This window comes from Chroicocephalus ridibundus, chromosome 7, assembly GCF_963924245.1.
Source record: "Chroicocephalus ridibundus chromosome 7, bChrRid1.1, whole genome shotgun sequence".
Classification (NCBI taxonomy): Eukaryota; Metazoa; Chordata; class Aves; order Charadriiformes; family Laridae; genus Chroicocephalus; species Chroicocephalus ridibundus.
In genome coordinates this window covers 46,836,477-46,855,773 of record NC_086290.1, presented here as the reverse complement: position 1 = coordinate 46,855,773, position 19,297 = coordinate 46,836,477, and the positions used below count along the sequence as shown (strand labels likewise).

Below are 19,297 nucleotides of genomic sequence, written 5' to 3'. Positions count from 1 at the left end.
TGCATATAATGTATTTTATTACTGCCCAGCACACCCAAACACACACACTCGCTATAGGATTTAAATACAAGATGTCTCTAGGCTTCAAGACGCAGCTGCCGTTCTCCGGTGTCTCCAAAGGCTGAAATTTCACTGTTAATTAGAAACAGCCTAAACAGTTTACGCTCTTGTGCAAAACGAGGAGATAAGAAAAGTTTTGATAAAGATTACATGAACGTGTTAATTTCTGAGGAGGTACAAGGGATAAGGAATTTTATTTTGAAATGCAAACACACCAACCTCCAGGTTTGACATCCATTGGGGACAGGGACTAAAAGATTTGTCCTGATTGTGCCTTCAGAGAGTCATAAAGCATCCAGCACCTAACCAAGTCTTGCACACCTCTGAACTTTTTTTTTAGGGCAACAGACAATAAAATGTCACTACCCTTCTGTCTGAAATGTTACGTCATTGGAGGCTTTTACAAATGAATGAATGAAAATCACCGTACAGCAAATAAAAGAGTGGACGCGGTCTTAAGCGCCTCCAGGGAATCGCGTGCCGAGGTTTGGTGGAGAGCAGTCAGCTGAGCATCATGTACTGGCAGCAGTTTCCCAAGAGCGGCTCAGACGCTGGTCTGACGAGCAGAATTGGAAACTGTCAGTGAAGCAGAAAAAGCTACTGAGAGGCAGAAAGTCTTTCCAGGACACAATATTTCTCCCCACGTTTATATTTGACTCCATAGCCTAAAATAGTCCCTGATGAATGCGTAACTGAGTACCAGGTCACCCCTGTATCCTTCCACCTCTGAGCCGCTGCGGCACTTCCAGCCGTGTCCAAAGGTACCTCCGGTGACCTAACATCAGGCAGCTCTTTGGACAAGTGCTTCTGGGGCAATTTCTTGGCACTTGAAAAGGTTAAATTTTTAGCAGTTGCTTTTTAACACCCTGGGATTTCACCATCTCTGGGTTATGCAAAAGCAGCTCAGCTTCCTCTCAGCCTGGTGATAAAAAATCTGCAGGAAGCAGCTCAGCAGTTTTCAGTGACCATGAGACTAAGTTAATAAAAGGAATCAGGAAACCTCCATTTGTTTAGAGAGAAGGTGAACATAAACTGGGCTCCGTTCCTAAAGAATGGGGTGAGGTCATCATAATTTATCCTTTATAGCAAGTGCAAATATCTTTCTTAAATGGCAGTATTTGTCTCAAACAGTTTATCAAACTCTAGAGGAGCTGCATGGAGATGTGTTGTGGTCTGTGCCTTGCAGGACAGAGTAGGTGATCCCCAGGTATTGTTGGGTACTGGGTTGCCAGAAGGAAAATTTCAACCTTGTCCATTCTGCTCAGGCCATACCTGTCTTCTGCAAGTCTCTGTTCTCCCTACATCATTTTCAACTGGAAGAGCCCCTGCCAAAAGCGTATCAGTAGAAAGACACAGCTAGTGTCCACACCTCTTATATGAAGACGTTGTTTTACTGTCTTTCAGGATGTGGCACATCATAATCTCCAACTACGTGTGTTAAACCACTGGTGTGACAGGCCAGTTAAACTACTGGTGTGTCAAAGCAACTCCAGATGTGCCTTAAAATGCTTTAAAGCCTTAGGGAAGGCAAGGGGAGAGCAGGGGCTTGGAGCAGCCAAGAAAAATATTTGGGGCATGTTGGCTAATTCTGATTCATTTCTCTGTGGACACTCTTTCTGTGAAGGAAGATTTCCGTTGTCCTGGAATAAGGCGCTTAGAGAAGGATACGTCCACAAGGACCAGAACAGACTGGATTTTCAGGAATTTCCCTCCTAGTTGAAAGAGGAAGAGGCAGGCTAGTAAGGGATGATGAAGGTGATGGACTGCAAGAAGGGTAGGCTAACAGAACCTCAGTGGTGTCTGAGTGGGGCTGAATGTATGGTCAAAGTCATTTTGGGGGGCAGAGTCACTGTGATGACCTCAATTCTTTTATTTCTTTAGGTATGGAAGAGCCAGACCTTGTAGGGCATTTATTATTTTTGACAGACCTCAGACAACTGCTTACCTTTTGTGCCACACTCAGGCTCATCTTTCCAGGGTGAGAGGTCGAGCACGTCGATCTCATGGCAGTCAACGAAGTTCTCAGGATAACTGTTAGCCTTGAACACATCCCTGGGTATCTTTTTGATGTGAGTGTTGTCACAAATCACCCTCGACAGTGAGATTTTTCTTAGTGCATGCAACTGCTGCAGAGTGAAAACCCCCGGATTCTCCCACCAGAATCTGCAATGATATTTTCAGAAGCAGCTTTGAGCCTCCTTGAAGGCGTTTCGTTCCGGTTACCTGCCAAGATGGGAGTCTGACCAAGGTGAGTCTCTGCTCAGATCCACCTTGAGTCATCAGGCAGCAAGCACACCCCTTTGAGAAGAGGTTTCGCCAGTGTGGCCAGGTCTGGATTCTGCCACTCATCTGCCAGGCTTCTGTGATGGGGTGACTGATCCTCCCCTTCTGTACTCTGAGAGCAGATGTTACCCCAGGCAAAGATTACTGCAGACCACCCATGGCCTGCAGCTGGTGCTCCTCAACCCCATGCGTCTGTAGGAATGGGCTGCAAAATAGAGCCGTTTGGCAACTGAGCTAGAATAAAGGTGTGAGCCTTGCTGGGAGCACTCACCAGCATGTTGGAGATGGGCTGGATTAGTGTGTTGCATAAAATGTTGGCATTTTTTCCCATAATAAATGCCACCGGGAAGGTTTGCTCTCAGAGCTACCTACCTGTCCCCATCACGTAGGTTCCTGAACTGGGTGCCAATGATGCAGGCCAGGAGGGGTCCAACTCTGCCCTGGGGAACAAAGGGTTCTGCAATTGCTCCAATCCAGAGGTCAATATTGTCCGGTGTCCCATACAATTCCATGAACTTCTTAGCCAGTTTGGAATTGCCTAGCACCTCAGAGAATTCATCTAGGTTTTGAGGCTGGGAGAGCCCACAGAAGCGCCTCCAGGCATTGTAACCTTCAAAAGCAGGAACAGCAGCTCATCAGGAACGATGTCTCCCCACCATCTGCCTCGGCTCAGGGGCTAAACAGACCCCTTGGCCCATGAGCAATGTCTGCTTCTTCCCATGGCACTAAAGGATCTGGAAGACATTATTGTCTGGACAGCCACAGCAAATGCCATATTTTCAAAAGTCCTTTTTGTATGCACACACTAAACTAACAATTTGGGTTGTCTTTGCATGTGACTACAGGTTCATCGCATCCCATCGGTTAGAGCTACCTAGTGCTGAGGGTGAAAATTTCTAGGATCAAAGTCGTAGAAAAGACCAATAACTGGTTGTGCTTAACCCAAGAGCACCAGGTCTTCTCCAGCACCCCGGGGCAATCATACCTGTGGGTACAAGCCACTTCCGCTCAGAGCTCTGTGTTGTTTGAAGGCACAAAATAGGCACTGATGGGCAAAGAACAAAGTACAGATGGTCTGTCTGGCCCACGTGAAAGCTGAACTTTGTTCCTTGCATCTGTACCTTCTGTACCCCGCACGCTCTCCCATTGCAATACACCCTTGTTTCTACCCCTCTGCTACATTATCCCAACCAGCATCTTTGCTTTCCAAGCCTTTTGTCCTTGTCTTAAATCCCACGGAAAAAGATCTTTGTGATACAGAGACCTTTTCTCCCCTGAGCTTGACGTCTATCCATCCTTCACCCATAAATCAAGGTACTGTTTCTTCCCATTGGTATGGAAAAATTTTAGTACCTTCGTGGAACTACCATAAACAGCAGAATAAAAAAGAGTATTGTTCACAGGAAGTGTGGACTTATGTCTCCTTACCTGGAAGGCCATGGTCTCTTCCCCTTTGCAGGTTCAGGGCTCCTAGATCCAGACCTATTACCTCTGTCTGTTCAAAAAGGTGGTTCTGGAGCTCCTCAACAAGCAGCTGATTCTGTTTCATGAGTTTTGCGTGATCAACGACCATGCCCCGTATCAGTGGGTCAATGCCACCTGCATTCATTGCAAATCAAGAAAAGGCTTTTTATACCAGGTTCCAGCTTTGATGGTCCATTTTTTGCGGCTGAAACTGTGCTGCATTAGATGTCTTTTCTACTCTGGGCTGTGTGGGGTTCACCTAGCTCTATATTTCCATTTCAATGTATACTAGTGTGTATGAACATACCCGCGTATGCCAGTAGATGAGGCCTCCCCTTGGTAACTAGACTCCCTTCCCCATCTCCATCCCTCAACCTTCTGTTCCACAGCCCTAAATCCACTTGTTGCCCACCTGGACCTCCAGGTCACTTTCTGCAGAACTTCTCCTGAGCAGTCCCCAGCATGTACCGATACATGGGCTTCTCTACAAGGTTTAGGTTTTGCAATTGATTTTGTTTATGATTAGCTACTAAGTGACATATATTTGTTAAAACATTAAACAGAATGATAGAATCAATCCATGTCTGTTTGTCTATGTCTTTTTCATAGCTATTAAGGAGACAGTATTAGTAAAACACAGGAAAATTGGCTGCACATGTGTATTTTGGCATGTTTTCCATAATTAGTTAAATAACTCATTATGGAAGAGACATTTGTCTTTCTCGGAGACATTCTTGCCTGCAGATATCGGCTGTATAAGTGCAGAATCCCATAACTCCCTTTAGATTCATGAAGAGAGATGGCCACCACCAAGAAGAAATTATGCTGTCTTATCTCAGTTAGACTGGATGCATCACCCTCTGGCAATGCCTACTAATTGTAGGGGGCTATAACAGCTTAGACGGATGTGAATTTTGGTTGACTGACATTTTAGTCTCATGCCTCCTGGAACAGCACGAGCAGTTGTGCTGTTTGAGTGGACGTGCAATGCTCACGCTGTCAGGTCTCGCTGAGCTGAGAGATGCACGGCAACCCGAGAAGGAGGTTTTTGCCTGTGACGTATTCTGGTTATTTACTGACACGTTCAGAGTATGAACGCAATTATGGTGCGACGAACTGAGGAAGGCAACACTGAAAAACTGTGCAAAAGAAGCTACAGAACTAAATGATCTGAAGCAAAATCCCGCCCCAGTGTGTCTCCTTCTTCAGGAGCCGGTGCTTGATAATGTTCAATAACTGGGGTATAACAGCACATAATTTTTGGCGGGGGTCCTTTACCTGGGTACAATGCAGAACCAGCATTAGGCTGCGCTTGGTGACAATTCTGGAGGACTGTCCCACTGCCCCATATTTGGCAGACCACCGGTTTTACGGCCCCTTGGGTAAACGTGTCGTGAGCCCCCCCCGAGCTGAAAGGCACTGTAATTTGTGTGAGGCCAGTTAAATAAACGGAGCTAAAGCAGTATTTGAAGTCTCGGCTCATACGTCTTACCAGCTGACCTCCATCTGAGTGTCTGCTTAGGACCTGACCAGGACTGCTGGCTGCCCCATGTTCTTACCTTCCGTTATAATTCTCCACGTCGCGCAAAAGGTCAAATGAAGAGGGACATGGGAGACTGGACCCAAAGGCTGAAAACTGTCATCCAAGCGGGATACAAAAGGCTGCACTGCTGTATGACCAAATCGGAAAGCCAGGGAAAACACATTTGAGACTCTGGGATCCACTTTCTCCTTGTAGCCACTGTACAAAGGGATCCACTTGCTGGTCTCCTGCGCAAGCAGAAGTGGGAGGTAATCTCTGTATGTTATTATCTGAAAAAGCACAAAAGCAGAGGAAGTTGTCAGCAGCTGTAGCAGAAATGCCACCAACGTCAAGGGAAGAGCGTGAACCTGAACTTTCCGTCCAGTGGCAGTGAGTTCACAAGGTCCTCAGAATAAAGAGCTGTAGCAATGTTTGGCATAATATATTAAAACTATTTAATATAACAAATAATTAATAAATAGGTAAAATAATGGATAAAAAATGCTCTGGGTACTTGTGCTGTCTCAGATGGACCATCCCGATTCACAATTTTCGACTCCCGTAAATAACTCCACTAGATCTGCAAAGAATGTTTTTTCTGCTTTTCCTGGAGGAAAAACCATTCCTAAGCATGCGGATGATAATCGGTAAGCAGTGACCAGTACCTGGATTAGAGCAATGACAATCTTCCGACTCTCTTGGTAGAGCTTTTCTCCGTCCCAGTGAGGATTTAATTTCCTCAGCTCCGTAACCAGGCGGTTGTGTTCTCGTAGAAAGACAGTGTGCAGTGAGGAAAGGCCCAGGTTCTCAGTTACCCGTTTGTCACCTACAAATGAAAATATTTTAAGAATTTTGTAAACTGTTTTTTATTTCAGCAGCAGGTTTTGTATTAGGACAGATGAGTAACAGCTGACAGTGTCACTGGCATTAATGCTCATGGTTAAGCTTCCTGGCAGTCATCATTCCTACCAGGTATTTCTTCCCAACACAGACAAACCATTCTCTGTCCAAACCATTTAGCCAAAACCATTGGAGAAGAGGCTTTGGGCAATTTACACTGTATCACACATGTTTGTGAACCAGCTGTAAAGGTCTCATTTTGTGAAAATCTAATGTCTGCCTTCCTTTTGTACCTCAAGGATACCATCTCCTCTTATACCGGCACTGTGAATGTTTGGTTTTGAAAACTTGTCTCAGTTCACCCAAGTTGTAAACACCTGTGGGAGGTCTGTGAACGTGCCTTCAGCAGAGATGCGGCGAGAAAACCAGAGGGGATGCAGCGAAGACGCTCCGACAGCTGACGGAAGAAGCACCGAGTAACTCCTCACTCAGCAAGGAGCTCTTCTCGTGCGCAGGGAACGAGAAAATAATGTGCAACGGGAACACCTCGTATACTTATGATTGACTTTGCAAGCTTCACATTTATAATTTTTTTTGTTTATGTTGTGCCTATGACGGACCACTTCCGGTTTTAAAAAGATCTGCATTTTGAGTCATCAGTTTGTTTAAATTTCAGACAAACTTCTAGACTTGTCTTCTGATGTAGGTTGGGATATTTGAAATATTAAAAATTTAGAATGTGGCACCAGGGAGAGTTAACTACATTGATTAAGAGTGTTTAATTGTCAGTATTGATTGAGTTGAAAACTGAATGGTGAATTCTAGGTAGCAGAGGGGAAAACGTCACTGAGAAGTTTTAAACGCTGGTGGTTATTCGAGTGAAAATTTCTCCTACCTTTGAAAAGGCTTTTTAAAGGGAGGATGATATGCTGTAACTCTTTGGGGAAATTAAAATAAAATATTGTTTGTGTTTAATTAAACAATTGTTATTCAATTACTGTTCTTTTTTAATTTGGGGGAAGGTCCCCTGTCTTTCACCTTGCACGATCATGTCTTGTAGCACCTCATACACATATGAAGAGACATCAGACACCTGACCATAATGATCCTTTTTGAGTTTATGGGCCACTGAAAGCTCCACAGATGCAACTTACCTGCTTTAAAGCAGGGGATGTTCAGGCTCTTGTTGGTGAGAACACAAACACTACTCGTTGTGTTCTCAAAGGGCAATAATTCCAACCCTGCATCAGTAAAATTCTGGTTCACAGCCATCAAACCCAGCGGGTTTGTCTGATTTCTAATACTCTTTGCCACAGAGTCTTCACTGCCGTACACTGTGCTGGCATCAATGAAGGAGCTGACAGCGTTGATCTGCTCGCGAGTAAAGGTCCTGGGATTGCACACAGATGCCGACTGGATGAACGGCATGCAGGAGTTTGACCTCAGCATCCGTGGGTCATCGGGGGGAAACTAAAGCAAACAAACATAAGTGATGCCTCAAAAGTCATGTGGTTTTATTTTTACTGTTTTAAGATAGTGTGGGATGGAATGAAAGTCATTCCAAACCAGGACGCATCCCAAACCTGTCCTGGTTTGAGAGACACGGGACTAATTTCTCTTCTAATGCTTGGGAAAACCACACTTTTGGAAGACTCTAGTGTCTGAATTCTTGAAACTATTTACTTCATAGCCAGCTAGGCTATGTGGGATTCAAGGTCTCGGTGATTTCAGGCCTTGTCAGGTATGGGCATGAGGAGGAGTGAGAGCAGGGCACTTGACCCAAGCTGCCAACGGGATTATTTCATACCATGAATGGCACATTCAATAGAAATTAGAAAGTTTGCTGAGGAGTTTTCTCTCTGTCCCTTGATGTCTGGGATACTGAGCACTCCTCACCCCGGTGCCGGAGCCCTGAGCCCTTCCCTTCCTCTCGCAGCCACTGTGCTCGCAGGGTCCCACATTGGCTGTCCCTGCGGGGAGTGCGGAGATTCCTGCTGATATAATTCTTGTATATTTTATATTAGTATTGGGATCAATACTGGTTGTTTAGTATTATTAATGTGAATTATTTAGTCTCATTCTATTAAATCTGTTTATATTTCAGCCTTCACGTTTCCTTTTTTCCTGATTCCCCTTCCTGGGTGGGGAGGGGTCATCAGGTGAGAGAATAATTGTCTAAACGATAGTAAATTGTCGTGGGTTCCTCAAACCATGACAGTACCTTGATTGGAAAGCAAGGGGGCTTGAACGCACAATCGCAGTGAAGCTCCGGGCTCGCTCCTGCACCGCTGGAAGGGGCTAAGCCTATGTCGTGGTCGACCCACTGGCCCCACTGCGTGAAGACAAGAGAGAGTTCTTGATCTTGGGTGATATTCTCGTTGGCCGTGTGAGCAATTTCATTTGACACTTTTCGAACCTGCAGAAAATCAGAACGAAAATGTGTATGACTCTCTCCACCTCTCAATATAACACCTACTATGAGACCATGCATAAGATGATCTTAGATAAGCTCATAAGGGTTAATTATGGCACTAAATGGACCCGTGCCATGCCCCAGCTCTATCGAAACAGGTGTAATAAGTAGCACCCTCTTGACTCCACTGTTGCTCAGCCAAGCCCAGCTTCATGGAAAGTCTTTTATGGCTGAAAATGATGTATGTGCACACATTCAGAAAGTCAAGAAGATGGCTGAGGAACACCCAAGCCTTATGGTCTGTATAAACATCCTGGTGTATCTGAGCACACTGTCTGCACCAGACCTCGGGATGCACACTTCTGAAAAGGTTACCTTGTCCATGCTTTGCTAAGTGAATTTCTCACAACCTTTTTGTCTCCAACAAAAAAATATCATCCCAAGCCATAGCTCAGTTGTAGAAAACAAGCCTCCGACTAGCACCTGAGAGGAAAGGATCAAGTAATTTACACTCTAGATGTTGCCACTGTTTCATTTCTGACGGATGCAAGGAGAGCAGTGTCCACTACTGCTATCTGGACAAGAATAACAGTTCTCACCAGCGGGAGTGGAAATCCATTGTACAGCTTTCCTTCACTTGCTCCTCTGGGAACAGACACTCCATCTTCATATGCTGCTGGCAGCCAGCGAGCAAAGGCACGGTTCGAGGACCCCAGGTAAGAACGCTCCCTGGAGCATCACAAGAAGAAAAGCAAACACCGGTATTATTTCAGAAATTAACAGGCTTGTAGAGGCTAACATTTTGCAGCCCTTCAATCCATGTGTGATTACTCTGGTAAAAGAGGCGATAGCCAGAAAACACTGAGAGGTAAATAATACCAAGATTATTACTGCAGAGAAAAATGATAATTTTTTTTTTTTTTTACATTAAGAAAACATTCCTTGTGCTATTATATTAATTTTGTTTGGGATTTAAATCTCTGTAGCACCTCTGTCCCCACTGCTGTTCCACACAGAATCAGTCTCGCAGTAGGGCCATCACCAGTGATGAGGGTGGCCATGCTTTCGTCCAGCTGAGGGCTGGAAGCTTCCAAGGATGAAGATCCTCCACCTCTGCAGGGACCCGTACTGAGGCTACACTTTCAGCAAGTTTTTTTCCCCATGTCCAACACAGAACCTCACAAACTGCAACCTGCAGCCGTGGGCACTTGTTTATGTTGTCTCATACTGCCCAAAAGAATTTGAATCGGTAAACTCAGCAATGCTTGTTGGGAATAACAATGATGCTGGTTGAGCCAATGATCTGTGGCCCTAGGGACACAGAAACACAGGTTATTTGCAGGAAACCAGTTACTGAGTATCAGCTGGTGCACAGCAACTTTCTGTGTTTAAACTCTTAAACCCATAAAACCTGGACCCATAAAACCACCTGCCCCTACTGAAAAAGGAGTGTTATACCCAGAAATTACAGCAGTGTGCTGTGAAGTACGATCATGCCCTAGAACAATTGTCACACCACAGCTGAAGCAATTCCATCAAATATTAAGAGCTCAGTTTCACTGTGGCTCTTGTTTTGATTGCAATTACTGTCCTCGTCGGCAGATTTTTGCAAAACGTTCAAGTGCTATCTCACGGTCCTTGTCTCAAGCTGAGCAAGATCCTTGGAAAAATGTTGATATACCACAGAGTCCCCTCGCTTCTGAGTGCCTCGTTATCTAACTGACAGACCACACAATTAGGAAGCCCAAGGACAACCCTACCCTGAGTCTAAAAGTCAGCCTGAACACTGTGTCCTTGGGGACTGAAGGCTCCGGGGTCTGTGGGCAAAGGCACAGACCAGCACCGCGAGCGCGAGCTCCTGCGGTGCAGAGTTGTGCTATTTCCTCACATCTGGCACATCTGTTTCATGCCAGATGCACACGAGATGCAAGTCCTGCTCAGACTCGGGGGCTGGAGTCCGCCACTCGCCAGGCAGCAACTCTGTGGCAGAACAGGACAGCGAGCCTTGACTTCCAGGTATTAGGCAAGAAATTTTGCCATCTCCTGGTCAAAAAAAAAAAAAAAAAGCTAACAAGGAAATAAATAAGTATATATAAATATATGATCCTGGCTTGGAACCAGGAGGGAAGCTACACACAAAAAGCTGAAGAACTCATTTATTTCACATCAAGGATACACACTACTAGAGGAGCCAAGAATTAAACTCTTGTTTACTTCCCTTCCTTATGCATCAAAACACAGTGTGTATTTGGGTAGTCACTCAGGTGTGCTGAGCGCTGAATATTTTACATTAAATGAGCACCAAATCTAGTCCCCTGTGACATAACGCTTAGTAGGATAGGGTGAACCTATCCTACGTATATTCACAGTGCTTGTGAAACCTATGTTTTTAAAAATCTTGCTTGTGTAGTCAGCCCAAGACAACGGAAGTTCGAAATTTGACAGTCAATGCCCTTATCACATTCGAAGCACAGCGACTCCCTAAACCCAGAGGAATTAGAGGAGGGGTGATTCCCTGGAGCCTCACGCTGAGTGGGAAGCTGGCCGTCACAGCCCCCAAATCTGCTCCTCTCAACCTTTCACCTTCCTCCACCCGAGACGTCCTCTCCTTCATACAAAACAGCATAGGGAGGGCAATGGGCTCAAATCTGAAATTTGCAAGAAATTACATCTTTTTCCCACCAGGCATAGGTAGAAACGAAACATCTGTTCTAGGCACTACTAAAATGAGCATTTCATTCTGCTTGCCCTGTTGAAAGGTACTTACACAAGCGACCTTAAGCCATCTATCCTGGGCCAATGTACAGACTGGAGACACTCCTTGCCCACACACAAACCCTACCTGTTGTTGCACTCTCCGGTGATGGTTCGGTAGATGTCACACTTTGGGCATTTAATGGAACGAATCTGGTAGTCACAGCCGGTTTCTTTGGAAATCACCTCCTTCTGTTCTCTGTCTAGTAGGTCTGCAAAAGAAACCGTGCAAAATAACATCTGCTCTTACTCCTTTTCATTTAGCTTCTCAGTATCCTCGGTCAATGTTTGAGTCATCTGAGTCAGAGCTCAGTGGATATATCAGTGGATATACAACACCTGGAATTGTTAGTTTGGTGCCTAAAGCCTTTTTTAGATCAGCTCTCACCTCTGGGTTAGGGAAATGGGGTTAGCATGGAAAGGCTTTCCAGGGGAATATTGGGGAGCATCACCACCAGCAACCTTCTGCCCTAAGCTGGGAACAAAACTGTGAGCAGGCGGTGGTACAACCTGGGCAGGAGGGTGTGAGGACCAGGAGTGGGAGATGGGCTTCTGTTCTCAGGGGTCAGAGTCTCCTGGCATTCGGTGTGTTTTGTCCCAGGTTTACCACACTTACTGTTAGGCTGGTTTTATCATCAAAGATATGAGACGGGCACCCCCAAAGGCGGTGGTTAAACCACCAAGTGGTCTGGTCTGCCCCTGAGCATGCTTAAAGGGGGAGGGCTTTATCACCAGCTATTCGGATCACGGCAGAGCTGCTCTCTGGCACTCTGCTGTGATAGATTTCCCGCTCTTAGCTGTTTGTAAACCTTTTTGGTCTAAACCACACTACCTGTAACATTGAATCTCCATTTCCCAGAGAGATGCAGCTTTATTTTGAGGAGTTTCAAAGTAGTTTCCAAGTAATCGGCAGCGCGGACTGCAGATCTGGTTCTTCCTACTGGGTCCTTTAAGTGCTTCAGGAAATCCACTGGGTTAACAACCTTTTCCTCTAGTTTTCTCTTTAAGCTGAAACACAAAACAATCCCATGAAGCGCCTGCTCAGAAGTCAGACTGCCTCTGTCATGCTGGGCTGGGTGTGCTGAGGCGTGACAGTGCTGCTGGGTTCCCAGCAGGCTCTGCTCGCCTGGGACAAGCTGCTGCCCACCAGCTCTGCACATTACCTCAGGCAGATTTTTGGCAAACAAGTCATTATGATCCCCTGCTTCAAGTTTGCATTACGTCCTTGTCACAATGAATGTTTTATATCACATGAAAAGCTTATATCAGTGGAAAACTGAGTTATTCTGTGACTGGATAAAATTGTACGTTTCGTATGTCACAAGATACGTACTGTGAACAGAGAGACAATCTTGGTCCCATCACATCTCTTCCGGGTCCCACGGCTCTTTCTTACACAATGAAAAATCTTCCATAGGGTGGGTGGAGAGAAACTCCTCCCCAAAGCATCCTGCTGCCTGGAACGAGCCTTGTGGGACAATACATGGAGGGACACCTGGGGTTTGGCTTCCCCTGAGGCTTATTCATGACAGAGTGCTCATCTGCGCAACTGCCTCATGACTGTGGTCCTTCCAGGGAGAGGCAGAACTTCAGCAGCCAGGAGAGGACTCAACACGTGCCTGGTGTGCCCGTACCACCACGGGCTACCGAGAGGTGCCCATGTGGCAGTGTGGGTGAGGAGGCAATAGCTGCGTGTGGCAGAGGGTGGCCCTGGGGCTGAGACAGGACACCAAAACCCAGCCAAACTGGGCAAAAGAATCTCTCCAACTATGACAGGGAGAGTTCTTGAACATAGGCGTCACCGTAATAAATATGCACTGGAAAACAGAAGAAACAAGGGTATATTTTCTCTTATTTCCTTATAATCCTGGGGCCCTCGTGCAAAAAGGACTCACCTTTTTCGGGCAAATAAATATGCTGTGTCTACCAGCTGCTTGGCTTCACTAATGCTGCTCAGAAGAGATGAGTCGGATAGCACTTTTGAGTCCTCTACTGAAAAAAAGAAAAAGCAGAAACTGAGGGTCCTGCATAATGTACACCAGGAGCTACTTATCCCACCCCATCGCTGGGTGCAAAGGTGCACTGATTCACCTCACACGCAGTTCCCACTGCGTGTTTAGTGCTGCCTGGACACCTTTATCTGTGCTTCTCTTGCTCATCTGCTTCACCCCATTGCTGAGGTCCTGAAAGTCACAGGACAAGAAGTGTAAAGCAGTAGCTTATTATCCATTTCACAGAACTGGCTCTGACAGCTTTGGGAGGCTTTCAGGGAATTATTTTTCACCCTTCTTTTTGAAGCTATTCTTCCTTGTTAAGAGAACATTTCTCTTCTTGTGTTAAGAGAAATGCATAGAAGTCAAAGATATGGTCTTTGACCCAGTTTCCTTGTCATAAAATGATGATCTTGTGCTTGGAAGACCTGTTGGTTAAACAGGCAATTTCCTTAGACAAGTTTCTTAGGAATTGACTTCATTGTTAGTGGGTCAGTCTACAGGTTATTTCAAATTTATATTGGAACTATGTCTAACTAGGAACTCAGACTGAGTTTTGACTCGCGCCCTTTCAAGCACAGGAGTGGCTGAAGGAGAAACAGAAACTTACTATTTAATGAGGAGTCCATTGGCCCGACAAAGCAGAGAGTGATGATGGATCCTAAGAGAGTAATTCTTGGTTTTACGCCTAGAGAGAAATGCAACATAAATCTTCTGAATGGGCAGGGCTTCACTAAAGCATCAGAAGAGATTGACAGGTTTGCTTTGAATATTTATTTCAGGATCCAGGAATAAAATACAGCACACCTCTGATCAGGACCACAAGTGGGGCTCTGGCTGGGGAGGGCTGTAGCTGTATGTATTGGCAGGACACAGGGATGTCCCTGTGGTATGGGACATTCAGTAAACTGGGCTGAGTAACTGCCAAGGAGGAGGCAGCCACCCACAGTCCAGGCTTTAGTGATGGGGACTCTTGGGAAGGCGCTTTGGAAGAGGGCTGGTTCCTGGTGTCCTGCTTTTGTGGGGGTCCTTCTCAGAAGGTCCTTCTCAGTTAGACCGCACATGTCCCTCTCTGTCTTGTTACTGAGCAAAACTAGCAGCTACGCCTAGCGCTGGTCCTCCAGCCTTTGACCATCTCCGTTAGTCTTCTTGATGCTCCCTGAAATTTGTCTCTATTCCTTTTTCACATTAGCACTAAAAATGTCTATCATCTGTTCTCATTGGTGTTATATACACCGAGGAGATCTTCAGTCAAAAGGTTACACATAGATATGTTTTAGGTAATTCAGTCAAAGTTTTAACAGTTTAGAACAGGAAAGATTGACAAAATTTGGAAGAACTAACAAACTTCTCACAGCGGGGCGGGTTATCTTACATTTACAATCTGGAAATTCTTCAACCACCTTCACAGGGATCGAAGGCTGCTTATTCCTTGCAATCTTACATTACACGAGGCAGGAAAGCTTTCTTTTCTCGCTTCTCAAAATAAATGTATTTCACATACCAGGAGCGAAGTAACCATGAAAGACCACCAGCTCCTAACACCCTTCTCTGTCTCCTTATCTCCTTGGGCTCATCCATGGAGTGCACCAATACCCGCGCCAGAAGTATCAAATCATCCAAATACAGATATAAAATTAAAAAGCACTGATCTTACCTGCCATCTCTGCAGAGCTGGTAGGACTGGGAAACAAGCCAGTCCTTTATAGCACTTTCACCAGAGTAGAAATTAGCCAGGTCTGACCTGGGTGTGGCCAAAAAGGGAGAAACTGGGACCAGATTGATCCAAGAGGAAATACCGGCTGGTTTGCTTTCCCAGATTAAGCAGAGAGGTGCACGACTCTCCATTCCTTCTGAGTAAATGCTGGCTTCCTTTTTGACAAATCAATTAAAAGGGAAAAAGAATAAAGGCACACATTTCGGTTCTGCAAATGAAAGAGATCAGCTTAATTTTATGATGGTAAAAGTCGATGGTGGAATTTGTCCTCTTTTTCCCTGTTGATTGACATCTCTGATGGTTTGGGAAGCCAGAAATGGGTTATTTTGCCAACATGCATTTGTGGAGTATTCCCAGATCCAAACACAGCATGTCTGAATGGGGGACCTGCCAACATTTGTATCCAGGAAAACTGAATTTGTGTCCCATTTAAAATCGCTTAGTGAGGTGGTTTGTGTAATTAAACAGTAGCCAGATCATCAGTGATTTGGAAATACACATAAAATAGCTGCTGATAATTGTAGGTGACAAAAACTGGACAACGAACAAAGCAGTGGCCGAGAGCAAGCTCGAGCTGTCTCCAGTAAAATCATACGCATGGTAATACAAACAATCACAAGGTTACACCCGTGCAAAGAAGAACGGGCCAGAGGTGCAAAACAGGAGATTCCATCCTGAAATGTCTAGAAAGGAACAAAGTATTGGGCCAGCTGAGCACTCCAACGTGGATTACGAAAGCTATACAGTAGGAAAAAGGGCTGTAGTTCAGCGGGCAAACAGGAAGGTGGCAGAAATAATTCATGTCTTGGAACATTAATCAGGCTGATCACAGAAGACAATGCTGAATTCTTACCGACAATCAGTCATGTAAATCTCACAAGATTAGGTAGCCAACCCTTCCTGCTGTTTAAATATTTTCACAGTTTTTCTTAAGCCAACATAAATAAAAAGAAAAGATGAAAAAGGAAACGGCTAACAAACATGTATCATTTTAAATCAAAAAAAAAAAAAAAAAAAATTTGCAAAGGTAAGGTTTTCAGAAGCTGAAAATACAATGTCAATATTTCTCCCTTAAAGACAAATTAAAAATCAAAAGCAGAAGCTGGCCCCTAGTACCAGAGGCACGCTGGTCACCCTGGCAGGCACTCTACCTTCTCCGTCCAGCTTTCTGCGTACAAAATGTACGTAAGCAGAAGTGCAGGTACCTGAACTGGGGGTTTTGCTATTTCTTTTGTGGTTTTGACATGTATCATTGCAATTGCATTAGTGCCTCAGTGACAGTCTGGGAACCCTTGGTACAGGGACACCGTCTGCCTTCGAGGGTGTGGGCCGGCCGGTCACTGGCCGGTGGCCCGGTGCCTGCTCCTGGCTGGAGTCACCTGCCATGCAAACGCTGCATGAACACTACCCGTGTCCTAGCAGTAACTCGAGCCCGGGCGTAAGTGCAGTACCCAGGGCTTTCACGTGCAAGCTGTCCTATGTCACCTCCCACTAGGATTTACGGCGTTTTGGTGCAATCTTTTGGGCTTCAAGAGAAACCAAAGTATCCTGCCCACGAAGGCTGATGTTCATTCAGCGCAGCATGTAAGACATCTGGGCAGCCAGGGCATCAATTACACATTAATTAGCTGACCAAGCAGAAGATTCCTCCATCAGATCTCCTCTCTGTCTTGAGTGTTTAGAAGCTGCATACTTCTTCTCTTTCAGGCTCTCGGTATTACTATCATTACTTGTCGGTTTTACTATTCAGGCTGCAGATCTTCACCTGTAAATCCTAGTGTAAATCTGGCAGCCTGTAGCTATGTGACCGCTGAATCGCTAAATATATAATAAGCATTAGCTGTATCAACAAGATGATTAAACTTAAGCCCCACAAAAAAGAAAGAGCCCATTATTACAATCCTTATTTCCCATCCTAACGGCAAAAAGCAGCATCCACCCCTTTCCCGTTCGACACACCTCTGATTTTCCTGCAAGCTCTTCCAGCGCCCATTTTCATGACACAGACACATTTATGCTAGTAAAGCCCAGGTGTGAACCACGATGTCTCAAGGTTAACAGCAGTTAAGGGCTTCATTTAGGTACAACTTCAAACATACGAAGCTCCTTCTTCACCTGCCAATGGCATATTTTTCCTGTATTTCAAACCATGGATTTATTTACGTACTACTGAGAGCCAACAGCCCAATACAAGCCAAGCCTGTACTTGTCCAGGGCACGGTGGCATGGAAGAGCCACTACAGATTTACAAAACCATGTCCGGTCCATCTGCTGCTCCAACAGATGAAGGGCAGAGTTTGTACAGAGATGGAGCAAAAACGATAAAGCAGAAAAAAGGAAGAAGTGGTAGGTTAGCAGCAGAGAAGTCGTAGGGCAAGTGGAGGAGGAAAAGTTCCCAGCAGTTCAGGGGTGACATTTAAAATAAAATCATTTTGTCCATCTTTAAAAACATCAAGGCTGCAGCACTAAAAAGTGACTTTAACTGTTTATGGAGAAGGCCATCTGTCCTGGTTCCGGTGGGGATAGCGTTAATTTTCCCTGGTATTCCATGCCATGTGAGCCACGCCCACCCTGAGCTGCCGGGGGAGGGGGCAGGAAGTTGCTGCTTAAAAGCGGGCTGGGGCGTCCCGGGTCCGGCCGGTCGGCGAGCAGCGGGGAGCGGTGGTTCCGTAATCGCGTTTGTATATTCCCCTATCCGTGTTGTTGTTGTTGTTTGTTGTTGTTGTTGTTGTTGTTGTTTGCCTGTTCCCTTTGCTGTTCTGTTAAACTGCCTTTGTCCCAACCCAAGAGTCTTGCCTTTTCTTACGATCCTTCCTGTATTAGGAAGGCACGTGCGAGCGGCACGTGGTTCTTTGTTGCCATCTGAGGCTAAACCACGACACCATCTGGGTCTATGCTCAAGGCCAAATACAAGTAGAGGAGCTTCAGAAGATGGTGCACAGGGGAAAGCTGGTGATGAGAATACTCTGCCCAGCTCATAGTCCAGCTTCCTGGAACAGCTCTTATGGACTCAAAGGTTCATCCAGGGCCTGGACGCAGTCTTGCTACCGGATGCTCCCTGGGAATATGTAAGGGGTGAACCCCAGAGCAGCAACGTGGATGGAAAGCACATGAAAAACTGAGAAGTTGTGAGCTAAGAGATTACTTCCTCTTTGCTTCATCACAATGTAGAGCTGTAGCTCTCCCAATCAGAACACTTTGCCTCTGACCATGGTTCGACCAATCTACTCCCACCAGCCAGCAGCTCTGGAGGAGGGGAATTGGCACACCAGGAGGGTCTCACTCTCCAGCCTGGGATGGTAACCGGTGAGGTTTGCGAAGAAAAAATCCTCAGTCCCCCAGCAGGAGCTGGTACCTATCTTGCAGTAGCTGCACATGTGCTTGAGGACCCATGACCATGGTATGGTCAGCTCACTCCTGATTCCTCTCAGTGGGAGCTTTCACAGTATTGGTGCAGGAGTGACAGCAGCAGCAAGGGATGCTTGGGAGGTGCCACCACAGGTCTTTCTAGCATCACTGATGTATTCGCTTCAGGGGTTTCTCCAGCTGGATGGTGTCCACGGGTGAGATTATTACCTCTCTTTTAAGTCCTCCTTTAAAGGCTCACTACTCATCAACACCCAAGGCTATGGAAGCCTTCTTAGTGCAGCCCTCCATCAGCCACAGAGGCTACCTCATTGCCACCACAGGGTACTCCAGGCAAGCGCACAGTGGCTTTGCCTGCCGTGCAAAAATAGGTGAGCCCAACAGACTGGGCAGTGCCATCAGTGAGTACAGACTGCTTGGGGCCTCTTTCCAGAAGTGACACCCATGGGGTGACCATCTGTGGCCTTCTTGGGCTGTAGTCTGTGCTCTGCCTGAGCACTCTTTCTGCCCATGTCGCTCGCGGTGTCCTCGATGGTCATGGGGGCTATGTCAGCTCAACATGACTCAGCAGGGTAGGGCATTCAGACCTAACTCTGCCCTGAGCAGCAGGCACAGCTCCCAGAGCAGGAAAGCCGTGGAAGGCCGTCTGTGACTTTCTAACACAGTGGTAGGAACCACCGCACCCACCAGGACAAGATACTGCGAGGCTGAATACATAAGTAGATATAACACACAAATCTAGATTAGCACGAATGTTGCGGTTTGATTCAATGCTTATCCATGTGAAGGAACGTCTGCATGGACAGAGCTTGCAGGGGTCCATTAGTATTCCCAACGCACAAGTAGTAGTCTCCTCTCGAACATCACATGCCGTCATATTACAACCA

At 45.9% G+C, this 19,297-nt stretch overlaps 1 protein-coding gene across 1 annotated transcript; it reads right to left on the bottom strand.

Moving 5' to 3' along the window:
- Positions 1–1,653: 1,653 nt before the first annotated feature.
- On the bottom strand, positions 1,654–14,034 carry LOC134518398 (eosinophil peroxidase-like). The gene is made up of 13 exons (XM_063341140.1): positions 13,938–14,034; positions 13,232–13,325; positions 12,169–12,344; positions 11,425–11,548; positions 9,182–9,311; positions 8,391–8,585; positions 7,324–7,639; positions 5,995–6,155; positions 5,367–5,619; positions 3,772–3,942; positions 2,716–2,953; positions 2,006–2,223; positions 1,654–1,772 (listed from the first exon to the last, which is right to left on the bottom strand). The coding sequence occupies exons 1-13, from the start codon at positions 14,032–14,034 to the stop codon at positions 1,654–1,656; spliced, it is 2,292 nt and encodes a 763-aa protein (XP_063197210.1).
- Positions 14,035–19,297: the final 5,263 nt, after the last annotated feature.

Bases quoted from the DNA above. Each gene is read 5' to 3' on its own strand.
- LOC134518398 (XM_063341140.1), bottom strand. From the start codon at position 14,034: ATGTTGCATTTCTCTCTAGGCGTAAAACCAAGAATTACTCTCTTAGGA. The intron at 13,326-13,937 runs GTAAGTTTCTGT...TTTTTTCAGTAG, and splicing joins AATGGACTCCTCATTAAATA to AGGACTCAAAAGTGCTATCC. The intron at 5,620-5,994 runs GTACTGGTCACT...GTGCTTTTTCAG, and splicing joins TTGTCATTGCTCTAATCCAG to ATAATAACATACAGAGATTA.